Source organism: Zootermopsis nevadensis, unplaced genomic scaffold (genome assembly GCF_977971745.1).
Source record: "Zootermopsis nevadensis isolate Lab colony 2312 unplaced genomic scaffold, Znev_1.0 Znev_ptg000010l, whole genome shotgun sequence".
Taxonomy (NCBI): Eukaryota; Metazoa; Arthropoda; class Insecta; order Blattodea; family Termopsidae; genus Zootermopsis; species Zootermopsis nevadensis.
Window position 1 is genome coordinate 18,385,660 of NW_028259142.1, and position 21,541 is coordinate 18,407,200.

A 21,541-nucleotide genomic window follows, 5' to 3' on the forward strand; every position below is an offset into this window, starting at 1 on the left:
TATTCATGATCATTTTAACACTTCGATATTGGTCTTCTGGGTTGTAACGCCGTGTGGATTTGTAGCTAGTGACCAACATTTCGGAGGTTAGTATTGACTGAATTTTAATTAACTAATTGTAAGAATCTCAAAACAGCTTATCTTGGCTTGTGTGAGTTTTAATAATGAATACTTTCTGCTCTCTATATGAAAACTTGGCCTTCGCTGTTTTGTTGGTATTATAAAGAAAAATCTATGTAGTCCGTACATGTTCAAAGTTTTTGAAAATAATTTCTGTTGTACAAGATTTCAATGTTGTGTTTTTGATTTCCTTTGTTCTGAATTATTACGGAGAAGGCAAGTGAAATAAACTTAGGAAAATGTCTGTTGTTGATTTTGTTGATAAATGATTATCGCCACTCTCGGAGTCTCGTTTGTGGTGTTTTAAGTTATGCGCTTTGATAAGTTACAGTATAAGTCGTGTTGCAATGATGCACAATGCAGCTTCGGTTGCACACGCCTTTCACTGCAACACTATGAGTTTGAAACGCGCAGCGTCTGCATGTACCGACCGTCGGCATTTTCCGAGTAACATCAGAGGTTATATAGCGTCCGTTTATATATGAAAACGATTTAATACGATTTGGAGCTCCCACGGCGTTGAAGATGAAGATATTGTTCTTCTGGGTTTTGACCGTGCGTTGGTATCCACTAAGAGTCCACACGGCGTCTCAACCCGGAAGATCAACATCACCGGATTGGAAATTGGAAGGTGGTTGGTCTGTTTTAGTAATAATTGGCTTTAAAAAGTAGCTGACTTCACGTATGAACGCCATGTAGTTCTTACATGCTCTAATGGCAGAAAAACACAAAACTTCTTTTGCGTGTAAGAAACATGTGTGATTCTGGTTTATGTTAATGAAATCATTGTTGCCTTTTAGCTGCTGACATAATCAACTAACGTCATGATACTTGGTTCTGTTGAGTAACCGGTCAAAGAATTTCATATTCTTATGATAACCGAAGATTTGTTGCAGAAGCCCGAAACTGAAAACTATCGGGAGTCAGATGAATCATTCGACACCATTACACAATGCTTCTTTAAGATTATTTTAATAATATCCTTCCAAATACAGGTGGTCTCTTCTCTTGAGATTTTTGAACCAGATTGTTGTATGCATTTCTTATCCCCATGCGTACTACATGTCGGTTCTTCTCTTTGTTCTTAATTTATCAGGCAATTTTGAAACTCTTCACTGCGTTTAACGTAGCAGTCGAGTGGTTGGCACTCCTGCTTCCTATTCTGGGAGTACCGGGTTTAAATATCATTACAGAGACCGGCTGTCTTGACGAAGATTTGTAGTGAGTATTCTCAGTAACAGGCGGATTTCGCGATACTACCTTGAATTAGCCACGATCACGTCCACTCCTTTACAACTCATTATTTACTAATCGTCCTTTCATTCGGCGCTGTGTAATCTGAAGTACTGAAAACGTCGTTTAGTAATCCGAGTATAAGAACGTAGTATTAAGTTGCCTTTTGAAATAAATATATTATTTCTTGTGTTGTAGAAGTTCCTGTTCCACATCCATGTACCTCGGAGGCGGTCCGACTCCGACCCCATCTAGCGGTGCGACCATGGAACTGCAGCACCCCGCTGAAAACACCAGAGAGCTGACACGGAAACGCAAGAACTCGATGAGGTATGAGAGACTGGGGCCCACAATTCTCCGCAGTCCCCATGTGTGACTTCCTTCCATCCATCCAAATCCTGGGCCTCTTAAAACTTGTCATGCTACGAACGAGATAAATTGCGCTGGAACTGGCCTCGTCAATCGCATTTAGAACATAAGCCTGCCTAACTACATGAAAGGTTGACTGTTAATTCTGTAGAGAAATTAATTTTTATGGAACCCAAAGGTTTACTGTCGTATGAAGATGACAGACAGTCTTCTTGGATGTTGCCCCGTGTTGAAATTGACCGGCGTTTAAGAGGTGCTTACTTCCTGCATTATTAGGGTGATTAGTCACTCATCGTTCTGATTATGGTGACAGCAAGCATCTCTGAAACGTCGGAAAATTTATGCGGTATTGCACGGCGCAACATCTCTGAAGACATTTATCTGTATTCTCGCCTCCGTGAGAACGTGAAATCTCACCTAGTTCATTGCCATGTATGCAAGAGCTCACCATTAACTGTATCCAGAGCCAGTTGAATCTTCTCCACATTATTCTGCCATGTTTCTCTGAGCTTAATTCTAATACCATCCTGCCATCTCTCTAATTGATCTCTTTTCTAGAGGTTATACGTTCAAAAGGTTTAGGATTTTCTCATGGCACACCCATCTCATTTGCCTTGATTTATTTTTATCCTAATGATATTAGGGCTCTTATGAACACTGTATTGAACCTTCTTGTTCTGTGAAGGCGGGAATTCTTGCCTACTTGAGTGACTTATAGACTCTCAAGGACCATGTTCCTTGGAATTGGTTACTAATGTTAGATGAATAGTACGGATTATGAAGTTCTTTGTTATGTAATTCTCTCAACCCTCCTTATATTTCAAGTATTATCCACAGCACTTTGTTCTCAAACACCCTCGGTTAACGTTCTTCACAAAGAATGAGATAACTTTTTCGCACCTGTAATATACAAACAGAACAGGTTATTAACCACTGGGTTAGTGCTCGAAATGTTAAACCGTTTTCTAACTGATACAGTGTGTCTGCAATCTCGCCTTGACAGTAATGAGGAAAAGTCTATGGTTTCGCTACTCTCCAGATATTTGAAAAGCGCCCGCGCTGTTAGACTACCTGTCAGACCTATATGGCAAAGAAGTTGCCGCTCGTCCACGGCGTTAAGCAATATCTTTCATACGGAATGAAAAAGAAGGAACTACACACACACAAGGTTCTGAGCTGAAAGGCAGAAAACACCCCCCCCCCCCCGCCCCGACTTTAATCTGTTCTTCATGGTTATGCTTCTTGTCTTGAATGTGATTTACCGAACTTCTGACACTGGCTGACTTCTGAACAAGTCAATTATAATTGGCATGTGTTCAGAGGACGACGCTTTCTATATGAGAACATAAAACAATTCGAAGGATTTGTTTCATCTGCCCAATAATGTCAAGAATTACAAGCACTTGTGGCTATTTACATTCAATGGAGCCAATAATAAGCATCACTTTCACGCGGAAGTATCAGACATCAATGACTTTATGCGTTGTTAACATTTCAGCAAGACGATGATGTGTAAGAGGATATGAAAGTGCATTAGATGGCCTTGAAGGTGTCAGGTTATAGCAGCATCCCTGTAATCAATTTTCAGTGTATTGATTTCTCCAAACAAGAAACGTTATTTTTAGACTTGTTTTGGAAAAGAAAACAAGTTTTGTGAGACGATGCGGATTTGGCCTACATGAGACTCCAACGCCATGTTGTATGCGTTGTTTACATCAATGGGGAAATTGTATGTGTCTTCTCTGCCCATTTGCGTGTTCTATCTAGAATTATCGGCTGATTTTGATTGTATTTGATTAGGAGTTTCGACACCAGGCGTTGTCAGGCGAATTTGATTCTTTTATAATTGGAATTATTGAACACAATTTGGTTTTGATTCTTATCGGTCCAGAATTATTCCAACTTGATATGTGGCTCAACTCGAAAGTGGCCTATCGCACAAACATCAGAAAACAGCACGAAACATATACCGATGTAATTTTATAGTGCAATGTCTTATATTGTTACATTTAATTAAATTTTATTTAAGGTTATGTTATATTTTACTTTAAAATAGGACTAAGACATCGAGATTGGTCACACAAATGTATTTTTCATTGAGGAGTTTGGTGCTGGCACTGTAACGGTGTTTTATAAAACATAGGTTTCCCATTCGAAACTTGCGCATTATTACTGTCTAGTGGTGACTGATTAGAATCCGCATTTAAATTTGAGAGTGCGCGCAATAGGCTTATATTCTCTTTAGAAGTGTGACAGATATTTCGGACGTAAGAATTAACACCATTTTGATAAATTTCAAATGGGGAATGGGATTGTATTTATTGCGTGCATAGGCCTATCAGAAGTCACACGGACTTCTTGTGTGTGAAAACAGACCAGTTACCAAGCTTTAGCTCATGAATGTTCCACTATTCTCGAGGGGAAAAAGTGATTCTGGTTGCTTGTTCATTGGTTGTTAGTAGATGCATTTGCGGATACGACTTTGGGTGCGGGGGAGGGTTTAGAATTGACTGACGAGGGTGTGGGGTGTTTTCTTAGAATGACGCTCAGTACGTTGGTGGCAAAGTGAATCGACTTAGAACGAAACACGAACCGGAAATGTTTGTTTATTCAACTTCTAAAGCAAGTTCTTATTTTCAGGGGAGTCTTTGTGTGCACTACATAAGGCATATGGAAATAATATTACGTAAGTAGGGTTTGAGGTTTTGACGGTGGTGTTGGGCCGTGTAGTCAGATAAACTTATACCAACAACAACAACCCAGAAGTCAGCCATCTTAATATTACGTTATTCATTCACGAAAGAGATTTTGTAGAATCGTATGAAAGGAGACCAAGTGTTGCATTTAACTTCTTTATTCTGACGTAATAACACGCAGGCTGGTCTAACCTACTGAAACTTGGGGACCCGTGGTGAGAACCCGGTGTCTAACCATTTGAACTATGGCACTGCCATCCTCAACAAATTTCCGGGCTTCTGAACCGTTTCTTGGCTCGTTCCACCGGGATAACCGTACTTTAAACTGGCCACGACTGCTTCCTTCTGTAACCTTTCCAGTTAATTATTTATTCATTATCATATACAGTTGGAGCTACTGACAGAATCGTTAAATAAATCATAATTTTTTTAATTTTTTTTATTTGTAGTGTTCTGTCTGACGACAGGTCCATATATTATGAACAGGATCCTTCCAACCTCTTCAGGTTGTCAGGGACCTGCTCATACATATATACATTCTTGGCAGAGATGATCAGAAGTGGTTTGCCATTGCCTTCTTCTGTGTGTGAGTGGAGTAATTGTTGGGATGCCACGGAGAAACCGGGAAAGCCCCCGGAGGAAAACTCCGTGATGCCTAGACCACGGCCTTGCCCAACACAAGTTATAAATTTGAGCACCACCGGGAATTGAACCCGGGACCCCAGGCTTACAAGGCTAATGTTCTGACCGCTAGACCACCGTGGCGAACAAAATCATAAATACAATAAATAAATTGATCCATTCCAGCATCTGTAACCTAACAGTCTCTTCAAGATCATCTTTGGCTTCTTGTTCCATTGTGTAGGTTATCATTAATTTGGGGCTGAGTGTCCATCCTCTGCAATCTGTCAGTGTGATATATCAATTTATTTTTGTAGTAACAAATTATTACTAGTACATTTGCGGTCTTTAGTTCATCCAAAATGTCTCTGTTCCTTTTGTAATCATTCTTTCTATATTTGCAGCCCATGTTATGAATTAAACTTTAGTAATGTTGATTATACAATTGGATTGTGTTCTCGTTGTTCAGGTTTCACTACTGCTTAGAAGGATTTGAAGAGCTAAAGTAGGTTCACTTCGTGTTATTTTCTTGTTCTGAATTTTTGATCATCTAAACATGTGTTAGTGAAGGTTGTTAGTTAAGTCACTCTAGTCTTCAGCGAAGCGACGTTTCAAAGTTTGCGCGTTCGGTGAAGCCGTCCAACTGCTCTCTTCCTTTGAGTTCTCTTTGGAAATGACTCGAAATGCAGACGTTCTGGTGCGGCTTACAAAGATAATTGGTAGGTAATTACTGTCGAGGGTTGAGACCTCACACCTCTCGATCTGTCGTGTGATGTTAGGGAGGTTCCGATCATCAAACGTCCGACCTGTTCCTTGCTGGGCTTCCCAGAGCTGACGTTATCGAGAACTTGAATAACGTGAAACTTGACGACCGAAGTTAAGAGAATTTCTAGAGTTTTCTCCAAGTCTCGGCACGCTGATTGTAAAGTATAATTACAAGCGAAGAAAATTATTCCCATTTTCTTAGTTTATTGTGAGAATGGAAATTTGTAATTTCAGAAACTAACCTCCTGTTAAATTCGATTTCGCAATAACAATACACTTATTTAAGGAGTAAATCGACTTTGAGACTTCTCTTTCACAGAGTTAGTATTATGTTGAACAGTATTGGATTCAGTCTTCGCCTGGCTGTTGAGTATCCTTAGAATTTTCTACATTTCTCCAAGTATCTTCAAACCTATTCTTCCAAATCCTTGACTACCCGCCATTGCTGATTCGAACATAGTGGCCGAGTGGTTATCACTCCTGCTTCGCGAGGGCCCGAGCTCAAATCTCGGCCCGGAGACCAAATATCCTGACTGAGGGTTAAGTGATTTTCCTCAGTCACTCTAGGAAATTGCCGGAATAGTACCTTAAATTATACCGCAACCATTTCCGCCCACATTGTTTCTGATTCATTAATAATTCGATGATATATAGTCTGTTACTGACAGTGTTGTTAACAGACCGTAACTAAACAAACACAAACATTTATGATTATCTTCTTATTTAATCAATACCTTATTACCTATGCAGTTGAAATAGCATCGTCAAATAATCTAAAAGTAGGTCACATTAAACATTTCTGTGGATGTACATCGCCCCGATGATGGGGTAACAAGCACCTCTGAAACGCTGGTACACAACTGCAAGGCACAACATTCCTAAAGACAGTCATCTTCATGCTCACCGCTATGAAACCCTGAAATCTCACCTCATTACAAATTGTTTATGATGTTTTAGTGACAGATTTTTGTTCTATCTTCCGACAGATGGAAAGGGTTTATAATATGTGAGGCCAGTAGATCTAGTCTTTAGTCTGCAGGCACTGAAACTCATACTTCCACATTCAATACTACAAAACGTATGGATATGACAGGATATGGTTTGCATTTATGTATTTTATTTTCAGAGAAGTGAAAGAGTTAGTAGGTCTATTTCAGTAATTTACTATGAATAATGTTCCTAACATATCACAGCAGCCTTTTCTAGAATGCACTTCTTCGTAGGCATTTGTTTTTAAGCTTATGATGTACGAGCATCAGTCTTGGAAAGAGTGCAACATTCAGTCTGCTTTTGCAGCAAAGGCAGTGACCTGGAGGATGACACTGGAGATGATGCCAAGTCTGTGCGTACCACTGAGGACAATAAGAAGTAAGTGTATGTTATTGTTCCCCTAACCAAGAACAGTAAGAAACAGAAAGTTTCTTTCATTATGCACTTAACAGATTAATAAAAAGTGAATATTGATAATTATTCTGTTAATGAAGTAGAAAAAGAAATCAGTCTGTCATTATGCACTTAATGAAATGTGATAAAAAGTATTTATCATTATTTCCTTACTCAGTGGATTATCTTTTTAATATCAGTTTCATATTTTCGTAGAGTCTGGTCTGTATGTCACAAACAGTTAATGCATGATTCATTCTTGAGTTAATCAAACTTCCAGCAGCCCAGAATATGCATGTAGTTTATTTATTTAATACAATATTGATCTATGTCTAAGCATATGAACATAACACCTTCAGGTGTAATAATGCTAGTATACAACATTTGTTTTATATGAATTTACATTTATAAATAGTAATTAGATTTGTATACAGGTATGTAAATATTTTACGAATTTTTAAAGCTCTTTTTAGGATAGTGAATTAACTACGTGGTTTAGTTATTTAGTTTTAATGCTTTCATGGCTCTTATAGATTTCCATACCTTTTTATTTGCTTGTAGTACAAGACTATCAAGTGGTCTTTGAAAGATAATTAATACCCATTCTTGAATTAAGATTACTGTAATGGATTGGTCTGATATCCTGTGTAAGATTTCATACATTTTGTTAATTACATTAACTCTGAAGAACTCAAAACGTTTCCAGTTTTTCTGCACATAAAAATCTGTGTCGTCATTCTAGGCAGAACCACAGTGAAATAGAGAAGCGTCGCCGTGACAAGATGAACACATACATCACTGAGCTCTCAGCCATGGTGCCAATGTGCCATGCCATGTCACGCAAACTGGATAAGCTCACAGTTCTCCGGATGGCTGTGCAGCATCTGAAGACTATCCGCGGTGCCATCCATTCTTACACAGAAGGTCACTACAAGCCAGCTTTCCTCTCTGATCAAGAACTGAAAACTCTTATACTTCAGGTACATCTGTGGGGCAGGAAAATGTATTGAAGACATTTTAGCTGACTTGCAGCTTTAAGATTATGCTTAATTTTCACTACAGTGCTCACTTTCTTGTTCATGGTTCCTCCTGATATCCATATAACAATAAAATTCATTTGCTTTCTACTATAGAAATTATATGTACTGTGAAACACTTTAGTCAACCTATCAAATTACCCTGTGTTGTAACCACAGTACTCTTTTCCTGTCATGTAATATACACTTCAAATACATATATATTTATTGTAATTTAACACAGTTCTGTTCTTTCTAATCCTAGTATCTCTAAGAGTTGGCATCCAGGTCTCTGTAGATAAATTAATTATGATTACTCTTCATTTATTAATACCAGGTGCCATATCCATACTTTTTTCATAGATATTAATCTTAACTAACTCCATGGGACAGGGTAATAGTTCCTCAAGTTCAGGTTTTATCACAGAAAACATTTGTATTCATTTCTGACATTTCTTGTGTATACTAGATGACTGACACTTTTTATTTTCCTTAATGATTAGATGAGTAGTACAAATTATAAACATCCTCATTGTGTAATTTTCTCCATCCTCATGATGATATTAAGTCTCTTTTAGGTCCAATAATTCTCTTCAGTGCTTTATTCTCAAGCACTGTCATGAATGTTGGAGTCTGAATATTTAATCTGACAATAATGATTCTCATTTCATGCACCCTGTGAGAATTCTACAATCACGAGCTGATTGTATAATTAATAGGAAAGCCTTAAGGACCCCCAAAAATTTATGAATGCATGTAAAAGATGTAATCAGTGACATTCTGTCAGAGTATTTCATTCCACTAGATTAAGAGTAATCAAAATCAGATGGAGCACAAGATACTTCATTGTCAAAAACATAGCATCAAAATTTAACAATTAGTATTTTAGTTTGCATCTGCTTCATATGATGTACTGTGGTTATTCTCATCCAATTTTTAGCTCAGTGAAGTATTTTTGGTTACAGGCTGCCGAAGGATTCCTATTTGTTGTGGGCTGTGATCGAGGACGTATTCTCTATGTGTCAGAATCAGTGTCACAAATTCTCAACTATTCACAGGTATAAACTTTTTGGTATATGCTTGTTTATATTCTGGGGGTTAAATGGTTGCTTAGACTAAAATTGTTGGTAAATATAGCACAGGATTTGTTAGTAACCAGGTATTAGTACATAACTTGAGATGAAGGTGGGAGTGACAATATAATGTTGTTGATACTTGTCTTCCACAGGTTAAAATGATTTATTCAAACTCAGTTTCCTAAACTGCAGCTATTACTAGATGTTTCTACATAAAAGCAACAGAAAAGCTGGTTATTCAGTTCGTGTAATGTTTCAGGGTGTGGAGAATTTGTGATGAAATGTAACAAATGTATCAGTTTTCATGCTGTAATTTTGTTCATGTTCATCTGACTGAACATCATTTATTAATTTTTTGTTTATTATATAAGGGAATATAGGTTATAGTATAATTGTGTCAGTGGGCCTCCCCCTCACCCAATAAGTATTGTACCAGTAAATAATTTTCATTAAATTTATTGTGGACTGCATGGCCCTAGGGACTACCCAGGTCTATATTTTCCTTTTAATTACCTGTCATCCTTTATAACCAGGAACAGGTGAGACTAGCAGTACTTAATTTTTGGTCCTGAAATATTGTTTTATATGTCTCTTCGAAAAATTTGCAAATTTTGTTGAGATACATTGCTGTAGAACAATATGGAAATTATATAAAATCTAAACATACATTTCAGTTTGACAGTGTTAACTAATGAAGTAAGTGATGTAGCTGTGTCAAATTTTGTTTGAAGATAGATTGTGAACATAACCTACAAATACTGTATTAAATAGTTTTTACCTGTTACTAATTACACTCATACTGTGGAAATTTTGAGTTTATATCTGACAAATTTCATACAATCAGAATTTATACTAGAAATTATTATAAGAAATGAGTCACCAAATACAGTAGGATAATTAATAGTTTACAGTTTGTGCTAGCATTACTCCAGATAGTATTTAAAGAAATTATGCATAATACGTTTTTTCATGTATGGTTTGTTCGTTTAGATATCTTCAAACACAGTTAATGTCCAGCTGTTATGTTGTAGCCACTCAGCAACTAATATGTGTTAACAGAGCTATTGGTAATAAGGGTCATGTGCATTACAGGGTGACTTGCTGGGTCAATCATGGTTTGATATTTTGCACCCAAAGGATGTGGCCAAGGTAAAAGAACAGCTGTCCTCTTCTGACCTCAGTCCACGGGAGAGACTTATTGATGCAAAAAGTAAGTCAGTTACTAGTAATGTCTTACATTTTTTAAAACATTTTCTTGTTTATTGATACTTGAATGTGGCCTGCACACTTAAAACAACATTTTCCTTCCATATGGAAACAGATTACATTGTTATGCTATGTCTGACTATTGTTTTTTCTGAGATCTAATAAATTTTATTTTGCAGCAATGTTACCAGTGAAGACAGATGTTCCACAGGGTGTGTCAAGGCTTTGTCCAGGTGCACGCCGTTCATTCTTCTGCCGCATGAAATGCAAACTACCAGCACAAGTGAAGGAAGATGCTAACATCTCTACTGGATTTAACCGCCGCAAGAAGCAGCACACCTCTGGTATGATTGTACTGCAATGATTGCCACAAGGCTCTGTCACTAATCAATTTATTCCTGTGTCAGTTACTTGTATGGTACTACAGTTCAGTGTTAACCTTTGTGTTATGAGCTGACCATAACTCAAGACTGTCTTTGAAGAAAGAAATGTTATTTAACAGGGAAGAATGTAATTTAACTCTTTGTCAAAAGAAATACAAATCGGAGGAATATCTCACTCCATACAGTAGTTACACCTCTGGAAAGTGTTGTGTAGCATGACAACTCATAAATAAAAAACTTTATTCCATAGACAAACTATTAAAAATTGTAGTAATATTTCTGAGCATATATTTTTCATTGTCTGGTGATTTTGATTGTTTGAAAAACCATGTAAACATATAAATATGGTATTAAATAATGGGATTCTATCTCATCTTCTTTCCAAAATATAAAAAATCCATAGAAAGCAGCAGGTAAATTGCAAGTGTCTGAAGACAAAATCCCTGGAAAATTATTTGGATCTGAGAAGGATAAAATCAGCATGGCAGATTGTTACATGCAGGAAACTTAATGATTTATACGTTTACCTATATTTTTAGGAAACTGAACTCAAAGTGGCTGTACCATTTTATTCTTCTTTAATCCATTTGCTGCAGACAGGAAGTACTGTGTGATCCAGTGCACAGGATATCTCAAGTCATGGGCACCAGCCAAGATTGGATTGGAGGAGTCAGAAGGGGAAGGAGATGGGGAAGCATGCAACTTGTCATGTCTGGTGGCAGTAGGACGTGTTCAGCCCCAGATAACACCCCTGTCCTCAAATTTTACAGCAAATCCACATCGTCGGCAGCCCAATGTTCGCACAATACAATTCATATCACGTCATGCCATGGATGGGAAGTTCCTTTTTGTTGACCAGAGGTTAGTACTAGACAGGTCTCTTCATACCCACACTATAAATTCACCCTGAAGATGGCTCTTACGGTGTTTGCTGAAACATTGAAGAAACTACAATATTCGATGTGGCTCATCCCTGAAGTTATAGTAGCTATTATTGTTCATTAGCTGTTGCTCTCAAACCAGTTCATACTACAATTAGGTTGTGGTTCTAAATTCCATGAAAGTATTATCTTAAAAGAAGTTGCAAATATTATTTTTAACGTGTTGTAAGGTGACAGTGAATTCATTTCTTTCAGAGACAATTTATGATACTACACAGCAAAGATAGAGAGAAATATAAGAATGTTTTGGAGTCATTAGAACTACAAACTAAATAATACATTACATTAATAAAATTAATTGACCCTAAGAATTCTTTTTATCAAGCGTCATAAAACATATAAATGAGATCTTCTTATTTAACTGTTACAAATTAGAATGCATATAATAATAAACTCTGTATACAAGCATTATTACAAGTGACTACATTTCAGATATGCATATGAAAGAGCTGCACAAATGATTAGTTATTCATCAACACAGTATAAAACTTTCTGTTAATATTTGTTTCTTTCCAGGCACTGAGAAGCGATACTAAAAATGATGGACAATGGCTCATTGACTTGTATAATTATTCTCTATATAGATGATTTCTTTCTAGAGCTTCTTGTTAAATGGGGAATATATATTCTAGAACTGTAAGGTTTCTCTGTGCAGGGCAACACTAGTGCTGGGCTTCCTGCCACAAGAACTCCTGGGTACAAGCATGTATGAGTATTACCATCACGATGATATACTTCATCTAGCTGAATCACACAAAGCAGCCCTCCAAGCATCAGATCGCGTAACAACTCAGGTCAGTTCGTTAGCAGCAATCACATTTAGGTATTTGTGGGTTTAGTATGAACTGTATTAATACTTTCAATTAAAACTACTTATTACATTTATTCTCCCTCCTCCTTTTTCCTAAAACTTAATTAACCAATAGTAATAATTTTATTTAATAACTTTTGCAGGTTTATCAGTTCCGAAGCAAAGATGGTTGTTTTGTGCGCTTGCAGAGTGAATGGAAGTCATTCAGAAATCCATGGACAAAAGATGTGGAATACCTTGTAGCCAAAAATAGTGTAGTTCTGTAAGTAAAGAATTATGGTGCCTTGTATTACCAGCATCCATTGATGTTTTCACCATTTTGGTTTATCTTTATGACAAGGCCTTCTATATTCTTTATCCTCACTCAAACATTCCTCATATATATGTCTACTCTTTCCATCTGTTGATCCCTTCAACTTGTCAGTGTTCTCTCCAATTGTCATTTATGTGACATTCATTTAAATGATGTCAGAGTAATCGTGGTGTATCCGAGTGTTCTTAATTTAACTTTATTTGTAGTTTTCTGTTATCAGATCTTGCCTCATGTCCTGTTTTCATATTTTATTCCAGCCTGTTAATTTTGTAATACTTTGTGAAATCTTGAACTCTACTTCTTGTTATTTTCTTAGTTCATTTCTATCTTTCTGTTCCACATGTAAAAATAGGCTTTTATTCAATAGGTATGGGTTCATAATTCTGGGGATAAAGTAGTTTGAGCATGAAGTTGAACATTCACCACAGGACTGGTTCTATGGACTTCCTAGTCTCCTGTTTGATATGTAGCAGGGGATATTTCCCCTGACTTATAGTGACCAAAGTGTGACACTGACCACTAGCCTGTCTAGTTCTTTAGTGTAGAATGTGTGATGTTCTTTCTTCATGCCTTCTTTGCATCTTCATGGCTTGGTGCATAGGCATGGGGACACGTTGAACTGTTTGCTTGGAGTGATACAGAAAATGTGTACAGAAGTACTTTTTGGACTGTCTGTTACTGTTTATTTTCAGTATCATTCCAAACAATTTTCATCACTCATACATCTCTGATGTTTTCCTGCAGGTCAGATATGCGTGTAGTTGAGAGCAGTGTTGTGAGGTCAGAGGTGCCAAGCCACTCACAACAGAGTTTTGATATTTTCTCTCAGTGTAAGTAATTTATGTATACCAAAGTTCTCCCTATTCATTTTGAAGATGGTAGGACTGTTAGTTAAATTCATATTTGTATTGTTGCAAATTTATTAATTTATTTAATAATGTTTCACCTTCTACATAAGTTATATGGTATCAAATGAGAGGATAATTGAATATGATGAATTGTGAAGGAAGCGGTCATAGTATTTGAAGATAAAGTTCCATTACACCATTTGTTTTTTGGAGACCATGTAAAACCACACAAACTTCAGTCAGAACAGCCACTTTATGTAATGGTAATTAAATCTGGGACCCCAGAATAAGGAGGAGTGCTAACCACTAAATGCAATATCTGATATTTTCATAGACACCACGTAATGTGTCACATACCTATAATAGATAAATATTTATCCTAATATTATTATGTCCATTGAAAAATCAACAGAAAATTTCTTTACTTGTTTCCTCTGATCAGGATTTCAAGCTCATTTTCCACTCAACTAACCCTTTCTTTGTGCATTATATATGTGTGTCCAATTTTCAGAGCTTCTGACATGAATCAAGGTATAAGTACAAAGGTAAAAGAATAAACAGTTTTGGAGAAAAAGACCAGAAGTCACCATAAAGTAATTTGAAAGGATTTATTAACTACTTCAGTTGGACTGTCATTTTCCATCATCATCTTTTTAGAATACTGTCCAGTTGCTAAATCTGTTGACCAAGAGAGAGATTGCATGTGCAAATCAACAAAATTAATTTTCTGTTTTGTTGATTTCTTTGAACAGCAAATGAAACTTGCTTATTGAGACTTTGTAGTTTATTCAGTGATCCTTTTTGAGCTGCAATAATGTGGAAGGAAGCAATCATATCTTGTTTTAAGATACTTTTACAGCATATGCGTGAAACAAAAACCTGTCAGGATAGCGATCCTCAGGGACCACAGTAGAATGTATGACCTGGACTGCTATTCACTCATTTGTGGCATTTGATTGCCAATTCAGAATTCAGGTATATTACTTATAATACTGTAATGTACTTCAGCTGCTGGAGGACGAGATATGCAGAGGCTCATCAGCACGCATGTAGAGGCAAGTAAAATTGGGCGGCAAATAGCTGAGGAAGTGTTAGACTCACAACGACGTGGAGGGGATTCATCATCTGACAACAGTCCATCACCTGATGCAGAAAAAGCTGTGACCCCACAAGTCACACAGTCCAGTGAAGAGGTACTTGCACATCATTTTATCAAAAGGCAAATGAGCTGTATTATGAAAAGAACAAGAAGGAACAAAAAAATTGAAGCCAAGACATTAGACCAGATTCAAAAGTAGCAACAGTTCAAGAAATATGAACAACAGTAATATTCCTTTAAGAGCATCAGAAATGAAGATGTCAAAAATAAATTACTATTGGAGAGGCCAAGTAAGAGAAGATATAACAAAGTGGAGATAAAAGTATGGAAACAGATACAAGAGGAGGACAGATGTATTGAGAAGGCTGTCATAAGATGATACAAACTGGTTGAAACATCTGTGATGTTAATGACACACTTTCATATCCCATTTCACCAAGGTGAGTCATTCTATGAGAAAGCCTTCTCTGTTCTCTGTCCTCCCATAAGCACTTCTTTTTATCTCTGCCCACTTGCTTCCTACTTACTCTCTTTTGTTTGTCTTCCCCCACTTTGTCTCCTCGCCCAGTCTTTGGTTTCCCCATTGGTTGTATATTTTACACCTTCATTTTTTATGCTCTCAGAGGACTCTCTATTGTCATCCATGTCCATACCACTTTATGCTTACTTTCACCAAGATTCATGTGGTGTTTTTTATATTCAGATCTTACATAATTTCCTTGTTTCAAATTTTATCCCATCTGTTTTTTGATACTTTATAGAAACTTAATCTTTGTTGCATGAGAGTTATTCATATCTTTTTTTACAATTAGTGGTTAAGTAGCTGAACAGCTAATACCAACTTTATCCAGCAGAATCTTGCTTTGGTCTCACTATGGAGATTTAGTTCTTGAATTTATGTTTCAGATAGTCTAAAATGTATTATTTCATGACATTGTTTACATCTTCTGACTTCTTATGTATTGACCACTAAAAGTAGTACTGGATTAGAGCAACAAATCAAATGCATAGGCAGGTAACATAAACCTGTTATCTTATTAAAAACCATTGTATTAAAATATGTTCCAGTCTTTAGCCATAAGCAAATCGAGTGAACAGCTGTCACAACAAAGAAATACTCCAGCGCTTGAGCAGACGAATCATAACAATAACCATAACAACACATCAGGGCCATTCAGTCAAATCCGCAACAATGTTCAGCTCTCAGCTGCAAGTGAGCCAGGTGAGGTGTTGCTTGCAGAGCTCTTCTCTGACTCAGGTTTCCAAAGTTCTTCAGGCAAGTCTTTGTATAAACTAAGAAAACAAATAACTCACTCTCTGATAGTATAAGCCAACACTTATAATATGAAATCCCACCATTTTACATTCTTGACGAATTCCAGCCACTTCCTCTCCTCACAGCATACTTTACAGAGATCCTCTCACCCCATTCTTGGTCTTCAAATGGCTTTTTTCCAATATATTGTTCAACCAAAATTTTATATTCCTTTCCTGTACCATTTCAAGTCCATTGTAATCTTGCAGTCTTTGATTTCACTAATGTAACAGTAGCAGACAACTTGTATAATTCAGAAAGTTTCTTGTTATGTAATATTGTAAATTGTCCACATTTCATCTTTCATAGGACCAAATAGTTTCTTGAGCACTTAATTTTCAAGTCTTCATAAAGTATTTCAGAATAAGAATGAGCATTCCCTCATATTCTTTCCAATTCACAGTATGAAAATTACACACTTTCCCAAAATTTATTCTCTACATTTTAATATCCTTACTAAACTGCTGATGAAGTCTTCCTCTTCAAAGTCTTAAAATTTGCACTTTATAAAGTTCACAGTTGTAGGAGTAATGTTTGGTGTATTCTTTGCATAGAGTGCATACATTTGGCATATAAAGTGGAGCTAGTATTTCATAACAGGATGCTTAAATGCAATATGTGAGGTAAAATTTGTCAGATAAACTATCTGCAAATTTCATCTCTAAAAGTATTCAGTAGACAATGATGTAATTTTGATATTATGGACCTGCATTAACAGTCACTAAAAACGTTTTATGTTTTCTTTGCATTGGTCCAATATAAACCCTACTTTTCATGGAGCTCAAATGAAACATCATACATTTTCTCAATAATATCTAGTTAGGATTATTTGCATAAATTTTCAATATAAAGTGCAGACGTTTAGAACATTTCCGACATACATTATTTACATTTAATATAGAATTTTTTTAAACAATAAAATTATTGAACTAAACAGTTTTTTGCACTTTTCCTTGCATTGCTCAAACTTTGTTCTGTTGAGCACAGTAGTTTGTTTGCATCTATTTTCTTTCTTACAGTTTGTACATAGAATATGGCTATACACATTGTCAATGGAAAATCAGGTACTTCTAAGAAGTGTGTCAGTGTAGAAGGTGATGCACAGCAGCTTTTGTTAGACAAAAGTTATTTTCATGGTCACATGTAATGGAATGCTGTTTCAGCGCATCTTTCATATTATACTAAAATAATATGAAATTGTAAGTTCCATATCCTACATTTTCATACCTGTGCAGTTCTCTCCTTACCAGGCATGATATACTGATGATGATGATGCAACTGATTCTGTTCCTGTGGTAGGAACGTTCTCTTGCAGTAACATTTACTGACCCTGCCTCCACATGTCAAATTTCAGTTATATATTTATTGTCCTAGGATTGTAATATTATTTTCTAATAATTCTTGTGGTAATATTCCAATGTTCACAGTTTATAATGACTCTAATAATTGTAGGTGTTGAAGCAGATGATGAGATCATGGATATGATGGGAAGTGCTACTTTACCAGAGTCACCAAACCCTGGAGTTTCCAGTGACGGCAATGATGAAGCTGCAATGGCTGTGATTATGAGTCTTTTGGAAGCAGATGCTGGTCTTGGTGGGCCAGTGGACTTTTCTGGTCTGCCTTGGCCCTTACCATGAACTGTAACTTTTGAAGGTAGTGGCCATCGGCTTTCCACTGTTCTTAAAACAATTGTACATGATCTAGGCTGTAGATCACACAGAAACTGAGAACAAAATGTGAATGACTAATTAACAAGATTGGTAATTATGATGTACTGAGCATGACACCTGCAGTCAGTACATATACAGATAATAGCAAGTTAGAAAAATATATGTTGGAAAACTGATTTATTGTTCATCATGACCTGTGATTATTAGTCATAAAGGAATACAAGTCTTTGTAATACTGACATGTTAATGCTGGAAAAAGAAAGAATAATTAGTACAAATACATACATACATATTTTATTACATTCTATGGATCCATCAGACAGTCCTGATGACAATAGGATCTGGAAAAAGTCATAACAATAATAATACAATACATATTATAAAGTAAATTTCATACTATTATATAAATTTCATACAATACAAACAAAGAGTTCACCTAAAGTAATGATAAGTTACAAATAAATCTACCCATTACATACAGAAGATAAATTATCACTTATTTGTAAACAACAGAAATTCAAAACCTGTAAATGAGTAATCATGATGATGTCACACAGAAGCTGATAAATTTTCATCTTTGTTTCTTTTTCTACATAATCACTATCTTTGAAAACATAGATAAGTGAAGTGAAAACAAAGAACTGTAGCTTGACTAACCCATATGATGGACTTAAACAAATCCACTGTGCATTCAGCTGGCATTAGCCATATGTAAAGAAACAGCACAATACTGAAAATGTGTTATATACATCTGTAATACAGCAGGAAATATGGAATCAGAAGGGAATGTCAGCTTTGAAAAATCTTACTTGGTCAGATTTACTGTTTGCACATAGTTTCTACAGTCATAAAGAAGTTTAAGAGTAGTATCATAAATAAGGAAAAATGTTGTCTACCATTTTTGTAATAAAATATACATTCCAACAGGCGAAGAAGGCAAGTGTGATGGCAGTAGCATGACATCTATTGAAGCTTAGTGGAGTCATACTACTACTATGTTGCCACGTGATTTTTCCATCCAAATGCTGTGCCTCCCATTTTCAACATTTCCATTTGTGTTCTGGCTTTAGTCAATTGTTATGTGGGACATCTTGCATTGGTATGCACTGGTTGGTATTGAAGTAGGTAAAAGGATTCATTCCTGGGTTATGCTGTATAGTATTGAATGTTAGGATGATTGTAGGTCTGGAATTGTAAGGGGTGTGGAAATGATCAAGACTTATTCTGGGATGCTGAATTCAAATAATATAGTACTGGTTCCTCAAATGAACGAGAGAATGGTAATATGGGAATGACAAACCTGAATCTGTGAAGTGGAAGGTCACAAGATTTCTGTGGTTCTTTGTGCCCTGTAAGAAGCCTTAAAACTATCCAGCACATCCAAATGATACAAGTTTGAAATGTGAAAGAACTGAAGTTAGTAACACAGATCATTTTGTACATGCCTCACAAGTGTCCTTGAAACTTAATTACTGTTGTAATAAAATATTTTATGACATTATAGTTTATGAATAAGATGTATATATTTGAAGCGTGGTTGCTGAAGAGTTACTTACATCATAGAAGATTTCCAAGAAATATTATTTGTAAATAGTTGTAGTAATAGTCTTGTGGTTGAACCAGTGATCTCGAAGAAAGTTAATAAAAGGACAGAGTATAGTCCTTTGTTATTGATGTTAATGTAAGATGGAACAAGTCGTGGTATATGACAAACTTGTCGTGTTGTTGATTTATTTTGTAAAAATATCAAACTATTCAAATTGTAGGATTTGAGGTTCTCACATTGATGAGTATGAAGATGGTTGTCTGATGGGTTGTAGTCTGGTAGAAGGTTACCAATGCTTCAGAGGTCCTTGCTGCCTTGATTATCAGGGTGATGATCACTCATCTTTCATCACTTGATAATGAAGGTAGCAACGACCTCTGAAATGTTGGTGAACTTCTACCAGACTACATGGTGCTACACCCCAGAAGACAGCCATCTTCTTCAAGTTATATTTTAAATGTTAAATGTATGAAAATATAACCATATTTATAATGAGTGCACTGCTACATTTTCCACCATCTTTCTTTTAGTTTCCCAGTTTCTTTACTACTTAGTTATATGATGAACTGTGACAAGAAGGCATATTGTGAAACACAAATAATTAACCATATTTACTGGTACATAAGATGTACCATGTTTGCAGAAGTATATATTCACTATATTTACATTAGAAACCTTTAGAATAAAGAAGGGCAGAATGATTTTAGGAGAAAAAATGGCTGATAAACTTGGTAAATCCAAATTCAACATTCTTAGTGAATCTTTGTTGTTTCTTCTCATGGTTTAAAGAATGTATAAAGAATCTGGATCTAATGTAAGGTGTTATCACTGAGATCATCTGTTGCATTACCCCTAGAACTTGATGCTAAGTTTGTAAATTTCAATTGTATCTTAATAGGCTTGAGTGGGAACCTTTCAAATTTAAATTCTGTTTTATGAGTGCATTTGTAGCAATGAAACAAGGTAGAGTGTTTTTGGCCTGCTTTGAAAAAATTCTGTTGTAGGTATCATTTAAGGTCCAGTGAGCCAATTACTCTCCAGTCTGTCACGTACATAAAAGTCAAACCTGCCTGCTGATTATCATTTAATAATCCCATTCCTGATCCTGTTGTAACTCTAAGAATTCAAGCAAGTACCATGATAGTTCACCTACAGCCATTTTACTAAGATGCTATGTTGCCTCCCCACACCAACTTTATCTACATCTAGTTTCACCTACAACACATTTTACATATATTTTGTTTAGCTTTCTAATTTTAACCTATTCAAATTCACATGTATATTGATTTTTACCAGCCTGGTAGAAAATACAGGCAAAGATATGGTTTTGACTATATGAGAAATTCATTTCCTGGCAGTGCAGGATGTTGGAAATACTTGTTAATAATAGATTTTTAATGTACTATGAATTACCAACATAACTGCTGAACCATACAGAAATCCTAAACAAAGTAATAATATAACCTAACTTAATAAAAAACTCAGAGTAACATGCTAAAAAACAAACTGAATAACCAACCCAACCCAATTGAAAAATAAAACCGTACCTAAAGCAGTAACCCAACTTAATGAAAACATACATAGTATAAGTTTAATTTTCCTTCTTCATAGTTTTAGGTCCTTTCTTAATGAATTGCAAATTGCCAACATAAAAGTAAGGTCTTATTTTGCTGTACCATTCTAAAATCCTAACCAACGTACTAACATAACCTAAGAAACATTGAAGTGCCAAACCCAAACTGAATAGCCAACTTAATGAAAAAACCACAGCAGTAACCTAACCTAATTAAAGTAAAATGATAAAAGTTTGTCTTGATTTTCATCTTTCATTTTCCTCCAAAAAGTATGAAACATTACCATTCAAATAAACGGATTATATATGGATACACATGTTTTGGGCATAGTTTTGCCACATATAAAATAGTTTTGTCTAGTACAAGGTATGTTTTTGAAAACTGGATATACAATGCAGGAATACAGTATTATCCAACATAACATAAACGAAATGGTGTTAGGTAAAAGGGAAGTTGGATGAATTGGCTTTCAGATGAAATTAATGCAACAGTTTATGCATCTACGAAAAATACAAAGTTCTCAACGAGTAGGGAAAATTTGATGCTGGAAGTA

At 35.9% G+C, this 21,541-nt stretch overlaps 1 protein-coding gene and 1 long non-coding RNA gene across 7 annotated transcripts in view; one reads left to right on the plus strand and one right to left on the minus strand.

Annotated features, from left to right (window-relative positions):
• Positions 1-19,909, plus strand: part of cyc (basic helix-loop-helix ARNT-like protein cyc) — a 50,338-nt gene extending 30,429 nt beyond the window's left edge. For 5 of the 6 annotated variants that reach the window (XM_087346687.1, XM_087346689.1, XM_087346690.1 and 2 more), the window contains 13 exons: positions 1,552-1,683; positions 7,101-7,172; positions 7,930-8,167; positions 9,169-9,261; positions 10,372-10,489; positions 10,665-10,829; positions 11,465-11,729; positions 12,465-12,603; positions 12,764-12,882; positions 13,678-13,763; positions 14,790-14,974; positions 15,949-16,156; positions 17,648-19,909. In XM_087346687.1, coding sequence (XP_087202813.1) covers positions 1,552-1,683; positions 7,101-7,172; positions 7,930-8,167; positions 9,169-9,261; positions 10,372-10,489; positions 10,665-10,829; positions 11,465-11,729; positions 12,465-12,603; positions 12,764-12,882; positions 13,678-13,763; positions 14,790-14,974; positions 15,949-16,156; positions 17,648-17,835 — 2,008 coding nt within the window. In that variant the 3' untranslated portion in view covers positions 17,836-19,909. The remainder of the gene's footprint in view (positions 1-1,551; positions 1,684-7,100; positions 7,173-7,929; positions 8,168-9,168; positions 9,262-10,371; positions 10,490-10,664; positions 10,830-11,464; positions 11,730-12,464; positions 12,604-12,763; positions 12,883-13,677; positions 13,764-14,789; positions 14,975-15,948; positions 16,157-17,647) is intronic. The other variant, XM_022077423.2, reaches the window with a different exon arrangement.
• LOC147874274 (uncharacterized) lies at positions 14,376-21,537 on the minus strand. Its single transcript, XR_015534600.1, has 2 exons — positions 20,995-21,537; positions 14,376-17,921 (listed from the first exon to the last, which is right to left on the minus strand). It is a non-coding gene; the product is annotated as an uncharacterized LOC147874274 (long non-coding RNA).
• Between the last annotated feature and the right edge of the window lie 4 nt (positions 21,538-21,541).